Source organism: Fistularia commersonii, chromosome 8 (genome assembly GCF_037954325.1).
Source record: "Fistularia commersonii isolate RoL2024-O1a breed Wild chromosome 8, RoL_Fcom_v1.0, whole genome shotgun sequence".
Lineage (NCBI taxonomy): Eukaryota > Metazoa > Chordata > Actinopteri > Syngnathiformes > Fistulariidae > Fistularia > Fistularia commersonii.
Genome location: NC_141291.1, coordinates 12920474 through 12936910, shown reverse-complemented (window position 1 = coordinate 12936910; position 16437 = coordinate 12920474). Strand labels below are relative to the sequence as shown.

The 16437-nt window shown below is 37.3% G+C and overlaps 1 protein-coding gene across 4 annotated transcripts in view; it reads right to left on the bottom strand.

Annotated features, from left to right (window-relative positions):
• The window catches only part of stau2 (staufen double-stranded RNA binding protein 2), a 95175-nt gene that overhangs the window by 77621 nt on the left and 1117 nt on the right, over positions 1 to 16437 (bottom strand). For all 4 annotated transcript variants that reach the window (XM_086151238.1, XM_086151241.1, XM_086151240.1 and 1 more), the window contains exons 2-5: positions 14926 to 15133; positions 13570 to 13700; positions 13163 to 13322; positions 10999 to 11134 (exon numbers count right to left, since the gene is read on the bottom strand). In XM_086151238.1, coding sequence (XP_086007364.1) covers positions 10999 to 11134; positions 13163 to 13322; positions 13570 to 13700; positions 14926 to 15124 — 626 coding nt within the window. In that variant the 5' untranslated portion in view covers positions 15125 to 15133. The remainder of the gene's footprint in view (positions 1 to 10998; positions 11135 to 13162; positions 13323 to 13569; positions 13701 to 14925; positions 15134 to 16437) is intronic.

Below are 16437 nucleotides of genomic sequence, written 5' to 3'. Positions count from 1 at the left end.
TTCCAATCTCTTGCCAGACATTTACTTGTTTTCACTCCCTCCCTCCCTCCATTCTTCATTTTGTATGTCCATCACTGATGGCTTTTCTTCCTTTCTGCCTCACGCAACTGCTAATTTAGAAGATACATAGTGGTGTGACAAAACAGCCCATGTAGTCAAGAAAACATACTGTTTAAGTCCTAACTCTATTGGTGCTGTCAGAGGATGCATTCTGATACTTGGGCTCTGTCTGAGGCTAGAAACCACTAATCCACGGGGGAGAAGTGGTTCCGCTCTGTGTGTATGTGTGCATGCATGCACATACACACATGCATGCACTAGTTTCTGAGGAAAATTGGTTCTCTGTCACTAATTGCTTGTTAAGCAAATTCATTTCCCCATTAAGTCACCATGAAGAAAATATGAAAAAATTAAGGATGTTACAGCTAAAAGTGCTCATGTCCAATGTTCTGATAATCTTCTGGTACTCTAAGCGTAATTTCACCCCTAGGTCAGAAAAATTGAGGAATTTCCCCTCTTGAATCCCATGGACATTATAGTATATCATTTCGAGCTTTTGGCCTGTGCCACAGTATTATGCTGTCCCTACTCACCACACAATATTCTCTTTTATAATCTAAGGATAGTTTTGGACATCAGAAGTGTAGGAATGCAACTTCAGGACAGCATTGTGCCAGACTCCGAAACATATACCCTAACATTAGTTTAAAAAAAAAAAACATGTCAGATGATGTGTAAACCCCTGAACACAATATATCTCAATCTGAACACAATAGCTTTTGCGGTAAAATGTCATTATTAACATTGTACTTTATATTCCAGTGCAGGACTTTCATCTAGACTCAAAAACAAGGTTAGTTTGCAGTTCTCCGTAAATAAAGCAGAAAGTATACTCTGTAGACTGAATATTGCCTGGCGCAATTACTGAAAAAAAGAGACAAAACTGTGTCCCATATGCATAAAAGTAGGATTCTGAAAAATGTAACTAACATTAAAAGAGACATCCTACTTAAAAATGCTAATTGAGGAGTATTAAAATCCAGCCTAAGATCTAAAATCTAGTCTAGCTTACAATATGTGGTTACATAATGAGCCTAACACACAGATACAATAAAGTTGTGATATATGTTAATTTTATTTTGAAAGTGTGATAGGAGAGCTTTAGGGTGATGAAGGGAAACTATGAAAAACCTACTGCACGCCCAGTGAAGCAACCAACAGTATTATTAATTCAAATATACTAGGGACAAACTGGAATTTAGAAATTCCAGATGTATTCACTGAGAAAGTGTTGGTACTTATGTATAGTCCTTGTTTGACCAAGTTTTTTATTAAAACCGATCTTTGAATTACTGGGGTAATTGAGGTTCAATTGGTACAGTGGGCATCCCTCCAATAGAAATGTTGCCATTTTGATTCCCTGCTCCTCATGTTTGCATGTCAAGTCAGAAGTCAAAGTCAACTTTATTACATTATACATCATATTATACTGCCATATGTTCACACATACAGAGCATTGAGATAATGTTATTCTAAGACCCAAAAGTAAAAGCAAAAAGCAAAAGTACAAAAAATTATAAATAATCGGTCACCGAGAACAACAAACAAAGAAAACAACAATTTATGCTGAGGTAGATATTGTGCGATTTGAGTTTTAAAGTCACAGGGGCTGAGGTGCAATTGCAAAAAAAGTGATAGCAGTATGACAGTGCAGTTGCATCAACAGTTTATAGTGCATGCCGAGGTGTCCTTGGGCAAGACATTGAACTACCAGTTGCTCATAGCGGTGTGATTAGTGCCTTGCATGGAAGCTCTTCTGCCATCTGTGTGTGTGTGTGCGTGTGCGTGTGTGTGCACACGCGCGCGCGTGCGTGTGTGTGTGTGTGTGTGTGTGTGTGTGTGTGTGTGTGTGTGTGTGTGTGTGTGTGTGTGTGTGTGTGTGTGTGTGTGTGTGTGTGTGTGTGTGTGTGTGTGTGTGTGTGTGCGGGAGTGGGTGAACGTTATCTAGTGTAAAGCACTTTGAAACCAAAAGGTGATGAAAGCACTGAGAATATGTAGACCATCTACTACAAGAGGAAGCATTACAACTCACATACTACATCTTAATATATCAAAACTTGCACTCTGTACAGTTTCATTAAAGTAATGAATGGAAACAGACCAGAAACTCCCTCCAATACGTGCAGCGTAATCAACTGTTGTTTATCTACGATGCAGACAGCTACCGCATATGAACTACACATATTGCGCCTAAAAATAACTACAGCTCTCTATCGAGAACAGCAAATTAAATAAAAGGGGTTTCATAACTTATTTTAATTAGATAGTCCAAACCTGACAGCTTTCATTGTTTTCAGTGTTTGTTGTGGTTTCAACTTTTGAACAGGAGATTAAAGCACTCTTTGTGGAAGCTCTATAATCAATCTCAGGACTCTCTGTCCATGTCTGTCTCATGAGAAATCAGGCCCATGACTAAGCCTACCTCATGTCTCTTGTCAAACATAATAACTTTAAAATGGAGACATCGTTGATGTGGTATAATAAACAATATTTTGAAATACAGTAAATTGTCATTATAAGACTGGACATATATATTTTTTCAGAAATTACAATATGACATTCGGGTAAAAATGCAAAAAAATATCATTAACAACAATATTCACTCCAAAAAATAAAATAACTTAACCATGTGATATATTCTGGCACCTATGATTTGTATGCCTTGGCATCCAAGTAGCACAATAAGCTTCACTTATATTGATACAATCATTTTTTATTTTATTTTTTGACTACTTTTTCCTTTCATTAAACAGTCTTATCATTTCACTGTCATTGTGTTCATAGTTGGCACATTAATCAAATGAAAAAAAAATATCAGTGAGAAGCAGGAGATTTGCCAATGTGTCCAAAACACCATGTGTGTAATTATGTGACTCAAGAAAAAGAAACTTCCTAACCCTTCTGCCCTTTTAGTGCCAACTGTTTAGTCTTGGCTGGCTGGGAGGAATGGCTGGCTGGGGATTATACTAAAATAAAACCTGCTGTCCCCAGTAAGAATACTACATTGTGATTTGCTGTTTTACGATCATTGTACGAGGAAGGAAAACAAATTGCTCAGTTGAAAAACATGACCATTGTTTTCATAAAAAAGGTGTTTTGTTGCATCTAAATTGGTCTGATTAAGTTACTGTTAAAGCCTTTCAGAAAAGGATGCATGATTTTTTTCTGAATTTCATGAATATTAACAGATATGGAAGTTGGGTGAAATTAAACAATTTTGCCGACGGATGGCCAGTCTCCAAAATTAGATCTTAGGCCTTTAGTTTCCTATATGCATATTAAACAAGCAATCCAGAAGAACAAGAATTAGATGTTAATATTTAATAATGTTTTTTCCCTTTTAGTCTTTGATTCAAGAGGAAAATCTGTGGAACACCAATGTTAGTAACTACAAATGGCAAAAGTCTTCTTTTAAATCAGTGATTCTAGATTTGCTTACATTTCAGATATTTTCTAATTGTGATTCTTATCACATTTGTAAATAAACATGCATCTAGTCACATAGCAGTGTGAATCCCGAAAACTGCTAAATCCAAAAATGCAACTTCTACTGATTTGACTCAAAACAAAATAAATTTAAATTACAGGTTTTCTTCAAGTGCTTGGAATTTCTCCCTAAACTTTTTCAAGTGACACATCCAAATACCAGTACATGAGTACGGTTAGTGATTGCTGTGTGGACTGAAGAAAATTATTAAGTGGTTAGGGATTTCAGTTCAAAAGGAAGCCTGTTTCTCCTTCAAACACCAAGGTGAAACATAAAGTGGATTAGGAAAGAAGCACATGCATTATTTGCAGAAAAGGACAGTCTGTTTTAATGTTTGACACTTATGTTCTGTGTATTTATATCATGGAAGTCCAGATCTAGGTGGGTGATTTAATATATTTGGAAAAATATATTGTATATGGGTTTTCAATTGGATGTACTTTCTTCTTGGTCACTTTAGTGCACATAAATCAATGCATCTCTGATCACAAAGTGCAACACAGTGGGCCATACTGAAGCCAACGCATGTACAAGAAGTGCCATATAGAAAATGTAGAGGTAAAGCTACAACATTCTGGGAGTGAATATGTGTTTGACACATGAACAAAGAAGTGAACCCACCAGATGATATGCTCACGTTATGTGATAATGAATACCAACAATGTGTGCATGGTTTCTATGAGTATCATATAGCAGTCTCTTGCTTTTATCTTAAAAGTTCCCATAAAATGTTCATAAGTTGAAAAAAACAAAAAAAACAACACTTTTCTTTTTAAAGAAATACACTGTGAGGCTGTCATTTATGACATTTATGATAACATTTAAAACCCAAAACACCAACTACCCATTCTCTAAAGAATTTAATGCTTCCACTCTACAAATGAAAAGAGCACATTTTTTGTAGTTTGTTTTTTGAGCCAACAATTACTAAAGTATTTTGGGTTATTATGTGCAGACGGCAAAATGAACACTACAAGTGGTTATCGACTAGGTTTTGCAGACAAAGCTGGAGCCAACTTTAAGTCAGACTCAGTAGAATCCATAACTGAAAATATAACCTTTTCTGGGTGCCTAGTGAAGTTTGTATACAAATTGAGTTCAGTCCCAAAGCAAAAAATTCTGCTTAGCTTAATGCCACAATCACCCACAGTCTAACGGACATTAGCTGTAAGAACCAAAAAACGAAAAAAAATCTCCAATAAAAGTGATGGATAACTAAACAACATGCATATGACTGACAAAAAACATTTTCATTCAAATGATTTTAGGAATGACATTTGTTATCCAAAAGTAATTGTAACTCTCAAACACAGTTTTCCCTTAATATTCTAATGCAGACATAAATAAATGCCAATTCCCTCTTGAAATGTAAATTTAAATATTTCAACCATGGATATTAAAATCTGAACTGTATTGTTGTCCAAAAATGATTGACTTCAAACTGTCCAGATTGCCCTTGTTTCATTTGTTGCCTCTCACTTGTTAGAAAATTACCTATGAGCTACCTATAAATACAACCTCAGAGGAAAGTGGAAAGCTTGACTATCAGCTCTGGGTCGCAACGCCATCTGTGTTCCTATTACTGGTATTATTGGGTGCCATTCACCAAATTTTGTTGGTTGGTTGGCTGGCTGGCTTGGGGTGAAAGATTTGTGGAATTCATATGATTGTAGCATACTCACAAGTAATTCTGGCCAAGTCTGATTTCAACGAATTCACAAATATAGACTCAATCACCCCAGCCAACATTTAAGGGGAAGGTTTGATTTAAAGGCTTTTGGAGAACTGATTATGCAGATGCAGCTGTGCTTCTGTTGACAAGCTGGTTGACGGCCACCACAATATATTAAACTACATTGGATATCTGGATGTCATAGATAAAAAAAAAAAACATAATTTGAACTATTTGTTGAGAAAAGAGGTATTGTTTCTTCGGTAGGGATTTGGTATGCTGCATCTCTTTCATTATGTTTTTCCAGCTCTCCTTGGTAAATCACAAGTTGCCTTACTCTAACTAGTTGTAGCCCAGCAGTGTTTCGTCATGGCTGTGAACACCCCAAGGACATCTCAAAGGACTGAGAGGATATGACAAAGATGGGTACATTTTTGTGGAAATGACACACCTAAGTATGTATTTGAAAAGGCCCCTTAGTCATCCAAGTCATCCTTACAGGTGGGGCATTACGTGACATGGTTCATTGCTTTAATGATTTATGCTTCATGGGGAATAGTTGTAACCGGCTGAGTTTTTAAATTCACCACATCAAAGTAAAGGGGGGGGGGCGTCAGACAAAGCATGTTATAAAACCTGACTTTTTAGATGTTTTAAGACATGTTGAGATGAAAGAATAAACCATAGTCAAGTGCCATTGGGTCTATTGAGTACAAATCATTTAAGCAAGTGTTTATTCTGGCCCTGTACTCAAGTCCTCCACCCCTCACTTCTTCAATAAAACATTGCTTTATGAGTTTACACCCATTTGTACATATTCGGACAAATTATTGTTTGGCCTGCCATGAGGCCCGTGGTAATTTATGTTGTCCATTTCTGAATGCATCTGATTTACTTACGAACACAACTACATGGTGATATAAAACAACACCAGCAATAAAAAGTTACTTCTCTGATCTATCTACCCCAAGGGGATTCAGCAGCTCCCTTTTGTTTTGAAACAGCTATGAAGATGGGATAGATAAGAGCAAACATATCTATGGAATGCCTGTATGAAGGGAAGTATCCAAATGAAAGTATATGGAGACTGTAAATCTTGAGTGGGAGACGGTGAGTTAGAAAAAAAAGGCATTGTGAGAGGAAGAGCACAGACGAAATCTAATACCACCACATAGAAAGGGATGAGAGGAAATGTTGACTATAGAAAATTGCTCATGGGCAGATTTGGCTTTTCAATGAGGTAGGTTGTCCCAATTAGAGATGCAGATGACAAAGTACACCTGTGTACCTTAGTCTGGGCTGCCATTTTTCTGTCTGATGTTATTCAAATGCCCGGCAGGCATGAGAAGGGGATTCAATTTTCAAGGATACATATCTTGTCAATGCAACGGTCTCTTTATATTTTTTACATGCTCAGGCACCCTCCCACCTGCATAGCATCCCTGAGGCATAAAAAAGTCACTGATTTTACAAGGGCATTGCCAAGTAGCTAAAGCAAGGCAAGGTAAGCTAAGTAAAAGTCCCATTTTTGCATTTTAACTTGAAAGTTGTCATGATTTACAGCTATGAGGGTCAGTGTATGTATTATGGTGTTTTTACCCATCTATTTAAAAAAAGTTAACTTTGTGATGCCTCATGTTACTATGCATTTAAGAATCACATACATTTCTGTTACAAGTTATACTTTCTTATAATCAAGAAAGCTTTATTATTAAAAAAAACTCCTCAAACTATTCAATTTGGTTTGGGATTGATAAAGTATTTCTGATCTGATCAAACAATCTCAACTGATGCTGCAGTACTTTAACAGTAAATATCATCGTGTCATATTGTAATTATCAACTGATTTTTTTTCAGGGCGTCTATTTAAATGTGTTAACTGCTTTGAAGGGATTCTTTTACAAAAAATTGAAAAGCCAGATTGATGCACTATAAATACAAAACCTATTAAAAATTATCACAAAAGGGATTTTTTTTAATTAATGGATGCATCAATCTTTTATAATGATGGTTACCTAAATTCAGTGACATGTTTCTCTGGTCAAATAAAGGCACCCTTCCAAAAAGCATTAGTGACAATGAGAAAGCATCCTGGGTTTAAATTATTCTATATGGAATCTTTAATGTGAACAGATTAGTTGACCATTAAAAATACCCTGTAACTGTGTGTTAAAAAGAATGACTGAGTAGAATAGCCCCCATTTGGCAACTTGCATTGGATGTTCACTAAACCAGCAAGATAAAGCATATAAAGTTTGGAGGATGCATAAAGAAATAAACGAATAAAACAGGCAAACAAAATACTAAACACATCCAAACAAAAGCCCAGACATTCAAGTCAATACATGGACCCAAATTCACACTCTTCGGAAAATTTAAGCTACCAGTCAGTAGGACAGATACCAACCCTATGTTTGCCCAGATAAGCTTGAAAACTGCTAGAGAGAATGTCAACCTTGATGAAAAGAACAATGTCGGGAGACCAACGGAGAGAAAGCTGAAGAACCAGAACCAATATCTATCATCCTCCTATTCAGTTAGGCATTGATTACCATCATATAAACATCATAGAAAGACCGTGATGTCACATAACAGAGGTGGGGTATAACACTGAAAGTAGGGGTGTGTTACATTTCTGTTATGACATCACAAGTAAGAGTTTACTTTAAAAAGACTAAATGAAAATCAAGAATGGAATGCTGTTCAAGAAGACTGGTTGGATTCAGAGGTCCAATCATGTGGTGGAATAGCTGCAAAAAGGGTGTATTGAGAGTAGAACAAACCACTTGAGGACTCTTAGGTACACGGCTGATGATGTTTCACAAATAACATCTGCTGTCTGTCTACTGATGATGGGTAATTACTTCAACTCAACAGCATGTCTGTCTACTCCGCAGTGAAAGACCTCGCACAAACATGATGGATAATGAGATCATGCATGTTGTTTTCAATAACGTATACACAACAAATAGCAGCTGAGCTTATCGATACGAGGCAAATCAAACATTCATGACACAATTTTTACAAGTATGTTGGTCAGGATGCATTTGGTTTAGTTGCATTCTTCAACAAGTGAATGGGACAGAGGAAATTGAGAACTTTGCATAGTTGTAGAAACCAATTTTGACAAAGTTTATTTTGAGGAAAAAAATATCAAAACTCTCAATAAATCAGAATATATTTAAAACAACATTTATTATAATCTTCCAAGACTGAGAAATAAAGAAATGTCATATAACACATAAATTACAGGATATGTAAAACTGTACAGAAGGGAGTGTTTGTTGTGCAACACAAATAATCAGTTATTCTGACCATCATTTGGTGTCACTACTGATGCTAAGAATGCGCAGTGATTAATTGGGGATTTTTCTTGTTCAAATCCAAAGCCAGTAAAGGAGGTGGCCATAGCACCAAATTTGGCCTCTTTGTAAAAGTAAGAGCCAGTACTCTGTCATACATCACATATCTTTGCAGAAAATAGGAGTTGGTCCATGTCAATAAACCAATTTGGAATAATGATGTGAGCTCTCTGAAAGGGCAGCATTACAAAATCTGTGTAAAATGGTCTTTTGTTTTTAACAGAAAAAGCAGTAACAGTCTGTTCCATATCTGAATATCATCACAGGAGGAAATGTCACATAGCAAAGCACCCTCAGACATTCAGCCCACTGTTCTTCCAGCTGACATAATGTTACTGTCATAACCAAATGAGGGTTGGGAGAAGGTGGGTGGCCTTAGACTGCTCAGTCTTGCTCTAACGGGGAAAGTCCTGTCCAAATTCTGACAGAACACCCCCTTGGGCGGAGGCGAGCACAGAGCAGCAGGAGGAACGTTAGGAGTGACATGAAAAGACAAGAGGAGCCCAGAATGACTCATAGGAATCAGGTGTTCCAATGATAACACTGGTGTCAATGATCATCTGTGAAAAAGGTTGATGTAACCACATTTTTTGATAACAAAAGTATTATCCTGATTTAACAATCGCAAGTGTGAATCATTTGGGATGAATTTCCATATAATCATTCTTAGGAGCTAAGTAATTTGTTTGAACCATTTGAGAAATATGTATTATCAATGACGGTGTTCGGAAATTAGTATCCAACACTGGATAATGCTGCGATTAAGACTCAATGGTTACAGAGACAAATCGCTGATTTTAAAGTGGACTTGGAAGGAAAGAAATTACTCACAGGGCCTTCACCATAAATAAGATTCATTAAGACGCTGACAAATGCACATCACATATTATCACCATATTTTTTCATCGGAGCACTTTCTGAATGAATCAATACTGGTCTTGGTGGTGATTAGAGCACTGATGGATCAGAGCCAAGCTGCCCTTTTAATGGTAAGATTTTCCATCAACATGATTCGAGATCACTCTTATTCATCATAATAGGGAAGGACATGGGCATATGGAAACCTTGGTTTCACTGCAGCATCATTAAGGTGACCGATTGTGGATATGGCCTGTCACTCTGCCACATAGTCAGTCATCTGATGAAAAGAATTCATATTCAGAAGGTCTCACCTTCATTAATACAGGGCTCAACTATACCAGGAGAAGGCGACCTCATGAAAACATAAGTGACCTTGAGATAATGTGTATTCGTACTTCCTTTCAATGAATTAGGCACATACTGTACATACCCTATTCCTTCTTTCTGACATAAAAAAGCCTGAGTGAGTGATAATGCCTGTCTCTTAGAAACGCACACAGACATGACATTGACAGATAACTAAATAGATCTTTCTTCATCTCTACCATTTATGTTCGTAGATCACCTGTTTGTTCCTTCTTAGAGCGAAACAAGATGAGAGCCACATATGACTCCTAAGACTTTGTTATCATGCATTAAAGCTGATTTGATTTCTTTTTTTGACCTTCCAATACTTTTACACACATTCCACATAAACTGGAATGCTTTACTGGCAAAGTTGCCATACTCTACTGCATTACACCTTTCTGCTTTTCTGTGCTCGTAAAAATTGCCATGCAATTTTTTAAGAGTACAATTCACAGATCCCTAAATTGAGCAAAAAGCATACACTAATTGTGCTAAGCCACAATATTCCTGATTTACATGTTACAAAATGGGTGCTCTATCACTTAGAAAAACCACAACAGTTGTTAAACGAGTGAACACTGCCACCTGGAGGTCTAAGCAGGGTGACGGTATCAAGCTACCTATAGTTCAGCTAAATAACATGTTATGTCACTTTCCATGTAACAATAAGAAAAAGCTTTCAGAACCAGACTGAAAACAGACAGAAATAAATCATGCTGTCCGGAGCCAACTGACCAGAATTAGTAAGGTAACTGATTTTGAGAGGACAACCCAATTTACTGGACATTTTGAATCGTAATAAATACAAAGAACAAATTCCACCTTATAGTCAAAATGTACAATGCTCCCCATCTCTCATGTGATAATTTAAAAATACATAATTTGGATCTGGTGATAAGATATGGAGAATCTAAGTAGCTCATTATGCAGAACTGATGGTTCCTCAGTTTCAATAGTAAAGTCCTGTTAATCAACTGTAAACACACAGTGATTGTTTGATTTTTACTGAATGGCAAGATTTAGGTGAAAATGTGTATGTAAGCAAATTGACTGAAACAGAGCTCGGGGTGTTACTTTTTACATTGATATTGCACTTTGACACAGTTAAGTGACCTGACTCAACTTTGGAGAAACATTCAGGATTATGCTGCACATCCTTTATAGGGTGTCCATCCCAACCAATGGATATAACTGATATAACTGCTCACCTTTGGTTAAACATCCCTCTGAAGTTGTAGTTAGCTCTGTAGTTGGGCATGGGTTTGGGATCCAGCGGCCTGTAAATAGCTGGCTCCCCTCTTTTCATGGCCAAACCATTCAGCTCCACTGTGGGTGTTATACTGCCTGAATAAGTGAAATGTAAAGGGAAAAGATTAATTCTAAAAGCTTCAAACTACAGCATTGAAAATTGTTCAAAGAAAAAATGAATGAAGCTTTTCTAAATAGAAGTGAAAAATAGTGGAAAAAGTAATGATTTGTTTGGCTATTTCGATTAATGATTTTACAAGCTGCACTCCATACCCTTTAAACAAGAACCATGTAGAAGTATGTGAACATTTTTAATGAAGTTCAGCTTCTGCACATCAATTAAAACATTTTTTCAGACAGATTTGTATGACACATCCACTGCTAATCCTTCAGCTCCCAACTGATGTTACATAACCTGTCGCAAAGCTTGCTTAATCCCATTAAGAGCAGGCCATGGGTCCTTACAATATTAAAATGTCATAGAAAGCAAAAGAGGTAAGACATGGCTGGTTCCTTTTTGCTTGTGATAAAATGCTCGGTTTTCCTTAGGCCTCACTGGGCAATTCCTTACAGGAGTTATCCTTAACATTAATTAAATTTGTCTACTAGTTTGAAAGATGTGTCTGTAATCTGAATTTTGGGTGATAATTCAACAACTAATACTTTAAACAGATTTTTACCACATTAAATTTCCGCATTTACCATTCTGCAGAAACAATAACTTTTCATACTAAGTACAAAAATTTCACTTCTCTGTAAGCAATCTGGGAATGAGTCTACATATCACAACTACACTCTCCGGAGCATCTTCACCCTCTGTTAACACCTCAATGCAAAACATGCTTGAACAAACAGGCAATTTTGCTGTGGAAGATAACAGGTAATACAAGCAAGCAGAGTGTAACCAGTCAACAACCTGCAAATTCAAATTCTGAAACAAAATGTCCATGATGGATAAACTAACAAATTCACTGGCAAAATTGATTGCTGTGGACTGTAGACCACTACCCGTGGTAGAAGATAAGGGGATGCAATAGGCACTGCAGATTAATTTAAAGAACTACCATCCAGATAGACAATGTCAAAACAAATCCAGTAGCCATATGATGGGGAAAGGGAAGTAAAACAGGTCTTCTTGAAGAGCCATAGATGTGTTTTCTGCATTGATCTATAGGACCGTGTAGTAGATGGGTTGGGGATGGTTCATTCATCCAACAAAATTCATTTTTCCACGTGTCAAATTTGAAAATATGATTAAAAAGGGATTCATAACTGACAAAGTCTCTAATTCAGTTTTTTTAAATCAAGTATCATCCCTTGTATATTTTTGTAAAATATTCATTTTCAATACTGCGGATGGCACGGTGGGGAAGTTACTAGGACCTCTGCCTCATAGCAAGAAGGTCCCTGGTTCTATTTTGAAGGGGGCAGGGGGCCTTTCTGTGTGGACTTTGCATGTTCTCCAATTGTCTCCATGGGTTTCCTTCAGGTTTTACGATTTTCTACCACTCCAAAAACATGCAGAAGGTTAGTTGGAAAAAATGTGAAAAATTGCCCAGATGTGTGAATGAGAGTGTAAATGGTTGTTTGTCTCTATATTTGGCCCTGCAATTTACCGGCAACTGGCCCAGGGTCCACCCTGCCTCACAATGACAGCTGGGATAGGCTCCAGATTTTTTGGACAAATCTCCTGAACCATCATGACCATGAGTGCAGAATAAGCAGTATAGATAATGAATGAATAAATGTCTATATCGCTAATCCTGCACTCAGGGTCATCTATGGGTTAGAGTCAAATGACAAGATGTAATTTGGTGAGAGGTGCGGTACACCCTGAGCCAGTCAGCTGTCGATCACCGGGCCACATATACAAACATACAGGGTAACATATAGAGATATACAAACATTCATTTTTCACTTAGGAGACTTCAATTAATTGACTGCATGTTTTGTATAGTGGAAGGACAGTGGACATCCCAAAGGACACTCCCACGGATACAGGGAGAACATACAACTTCAACACATATAGGGCCTGATCAGAACAGTACCAGGAACCTTCTTGCCGTGTGGGAGCATACTCAAAAGTATACTGTAGATTTGTAAATAATGCTGTGGTTGTGGTACCTGGGTTACTGTTGATGTCAACTTTAGGGGAACGGGGCGCTGGCCTGGGAAGGACACTCTCAGCAAGAGCCTTGGCTGCTGTAGAATGTTGGGCCTTTTTGATGCTGGTACCCTCTGCTTCCCACACCTGCTCCCCAAGAGTCAGCTGCACTGTGAAGATCTGAAATATTGATGCCCGGAGTGAAACACATAATCTGACAGCAACTGCATAATTAGCATTATGCCTCTAAAACCTTACATGCAACCATTTCAAATGATGACCCATCATTTGTGAGAAGAATATCAAAACTTTATATTGTGGTTACTGACTTAATTGATAAATACTACAAACACTACATATGGACATCTAAATTACACACAGTTCACAAAACATTTGCTCAATTAAAAACATCAACTCTTGAATTCACCTTAGCATGTGCAGGGCCTCTCTCATTGAGCAGCTTGTACTGTGGTTGGATCCTGTTGAAACGGGCTAACTCATTCACCAAACACATTGGAGTTTTCTCTTTAGGGTTTGCCATGTTCTCCTGGGGCGGGCCTGAAAATAAAACAAGCAAAATAAGTTACATACTATATCCTCACTGATATTGATACAGAGCAAAACCTAACAGAATTGGTTGTACATTGTTATACCACTCAAACTGGCTATCAAACTATATTTCCATAAACCTAGGTGGTTGTCTTTTTGGTTTAACAATCCTTACCAAATCCTAAAATTGAGCAAATTTGGAATAACAAACATTTCCTGACTGGCCCACTGTCATATGTTGGCCTGCCTTATCAAAGAATTTATAAGCAATCAGTGGTATAATGCATGTAGTCCAAAGGGTCATCAAGTAGGCCCCTCTGATAAATTGTTTTTAGATTAACTGCTAATTACAGTCTCTGGAGAAGACAGGTAAATTAAACAGGGTTTAAACTTAACTGAAAGTGAGGACAGAAAAAAACATGGGTTAAAAATTCAAAGTGATATGAATGAAAACCAAAAAGGATGCGTTGTAGGTTTTTCTGTTGTATAAATCAGTCCCACCAAAAAATAAATGAAAAACTTTCATTCTTATGTTTGGTTACAGCCTTATGTTGTGATGTCAAAATGCGTTTTGTGGCACAGCCACAGGTCAGCCACAGTTTCAAAATAAATAATTACGCACAGATGGAGAGCAAAACAAAACTCATCTGTGAGAAAGGAACTTAAGTTTATGATTGAAACATCAGCATTATCTTGTGAACAGCCATGAATCTTGTATTGAGGGACTGTGGTTCTACAGGGATCATGTGAACTACTGGTTCTATTTGATCAAAACAGACAAATATGTGCCAAGCACTGAAATGCAAATGTGCTGAACAAACACAGTTCCTGTTTAGGACAGAAACATTTTTTTTTCTTTTAGGTTTTTTTGATCTATAATAGAATAATATGACATATGCAACTTTAAATCCAGTAAGGGTACTGTGTTTGTACAGAAGTGCATGTCCCACAATAAAAAACAAAGAAAAAGAAAAAACAACACATCTTGAAAGCTCTCGGGTAAAGCCAACTTGCATCAAACACCTGGATGTGTGAAAGTTAGTTTGACTCAATCAGTCTTATAGACAAAAAACCTAATTAAGATAATATTCATTCTGACACCTGCATCATTGTGGCCCCAGGTCATAATGACAGGGGTCGGGGGAAGCATGGCTGGAAAAACTGCAAATTTTTGGAATAATTAAAAAAAAAACAACTAATGAACTACTGAAAGTAAAATGCAATTTTTTTATACCTGGTGGTGAGGCAGACACAGGGGCATCCCCATATCCAACTGCAGGAGCTGGGCAGGTGGGTGTGGGGGCTGGGCCTGTGCCATTGACAGAGGGCTGCAGACCCAGGGATCCTGGGCTGGCCATGGCCGTCAGGGGAACACCAGGGGAGAGGCCAGGACCAGCCAGGGGTGCTGAGGTCTGTACTTTCACTTGAGCCATGCTCTATTCCTACAAGCAGACACAAATCTTTAAGATGCCCAGATGTGAAAGCACATTATAACTAATTTAACTGTCCAAGCGTTCTCTAGCATATAAAAATGTTTGAGTATCATGAGTATTAGAATATTAGATTTTAAGATGTTCAAAAATCTGTTTAATAAGAGGTCTGCTTGTATTTCTATAAATTCAGTTTTTATTGCTTGTGGCCTGAACAGTTTTTACATCATATTTCTCGATTCTGTGCATCAAAACAGGATTGTCTTTGTGAAGTACATAGGAATTCAGAATTCAATATCATACATTAACCACTTTGAATTAGACTTTTAATTAGCACAGAAAATGTAGAATTCCATCAGCGAACATTTTCTAATAGTTCTGAACTTTGTGCACGTCACCCTTCCCAATGTAACTCTACATTTCAAGCATTGCAACGAGAAAAAACATGAGAAGAGAAAACCTTCACTAATATTAGAAAAACATGTTCATTTAGTTTCAAGCAAGAGAAGCTGGATGGATGGATGTTCATTTTACCATAGTGATTTTTGTCATTTTTTAAGAACCACAGTTGTCGCACATTCTGCATTTATTCCCCGGTATACATGCACAATGCAAAAACACACATCAACCTCAGCTGGGACTACAGACATCAAGCTGGCCAAACCTTGGGCTTGCTCACATTCTGATCTACTGGCAGCTACTACTCTGAGACAATAACCCTTTATTTGAAGGAGCTTTGCTCACGTTACTGCCTGCTTAGCTACACAGAAAAGAGGAAGGGCATCTCAAATAAGTCACCAGACCTTCAGTTCACATTCTATTTGAAAGTAATGAAAAATATATCAGCCTGCGTTGAATGTCAACTAGCCTCTGCCAAATTCATTAAACCTAACAAAACAAATAGAAATTGTTTTGGAGGTAATAAATATTTTGGTGAATTCACTTATATGGCGGTCAGAGCCTGCAAATATGGATGAGGTAACATAATATCAAACCATCTGTTTTCATCAATTATGAACACTGAGGTGGTAAATGTGAAAAACAATTCATAACAGTCCAACCTCATCATACCATATTGCCAAAATGGCTGTAATGCTGGGTCACATTAATACATGTGCCACTGAAGGAAAATTGTTTTCAACACCTTAAAAAGGTCAGAGCAGGGGACCAGCGACAGAAGTCAACTCCTGATATGAAAGTTCATGTCCTGCACCTCGACAATTCACAATATGCGGGCTTTCACCTGGGGATTTAGGTGATGGACATTTTTTATTAACATGTCAGTCTAACATTATATATACTAGTAAATGGTGAAT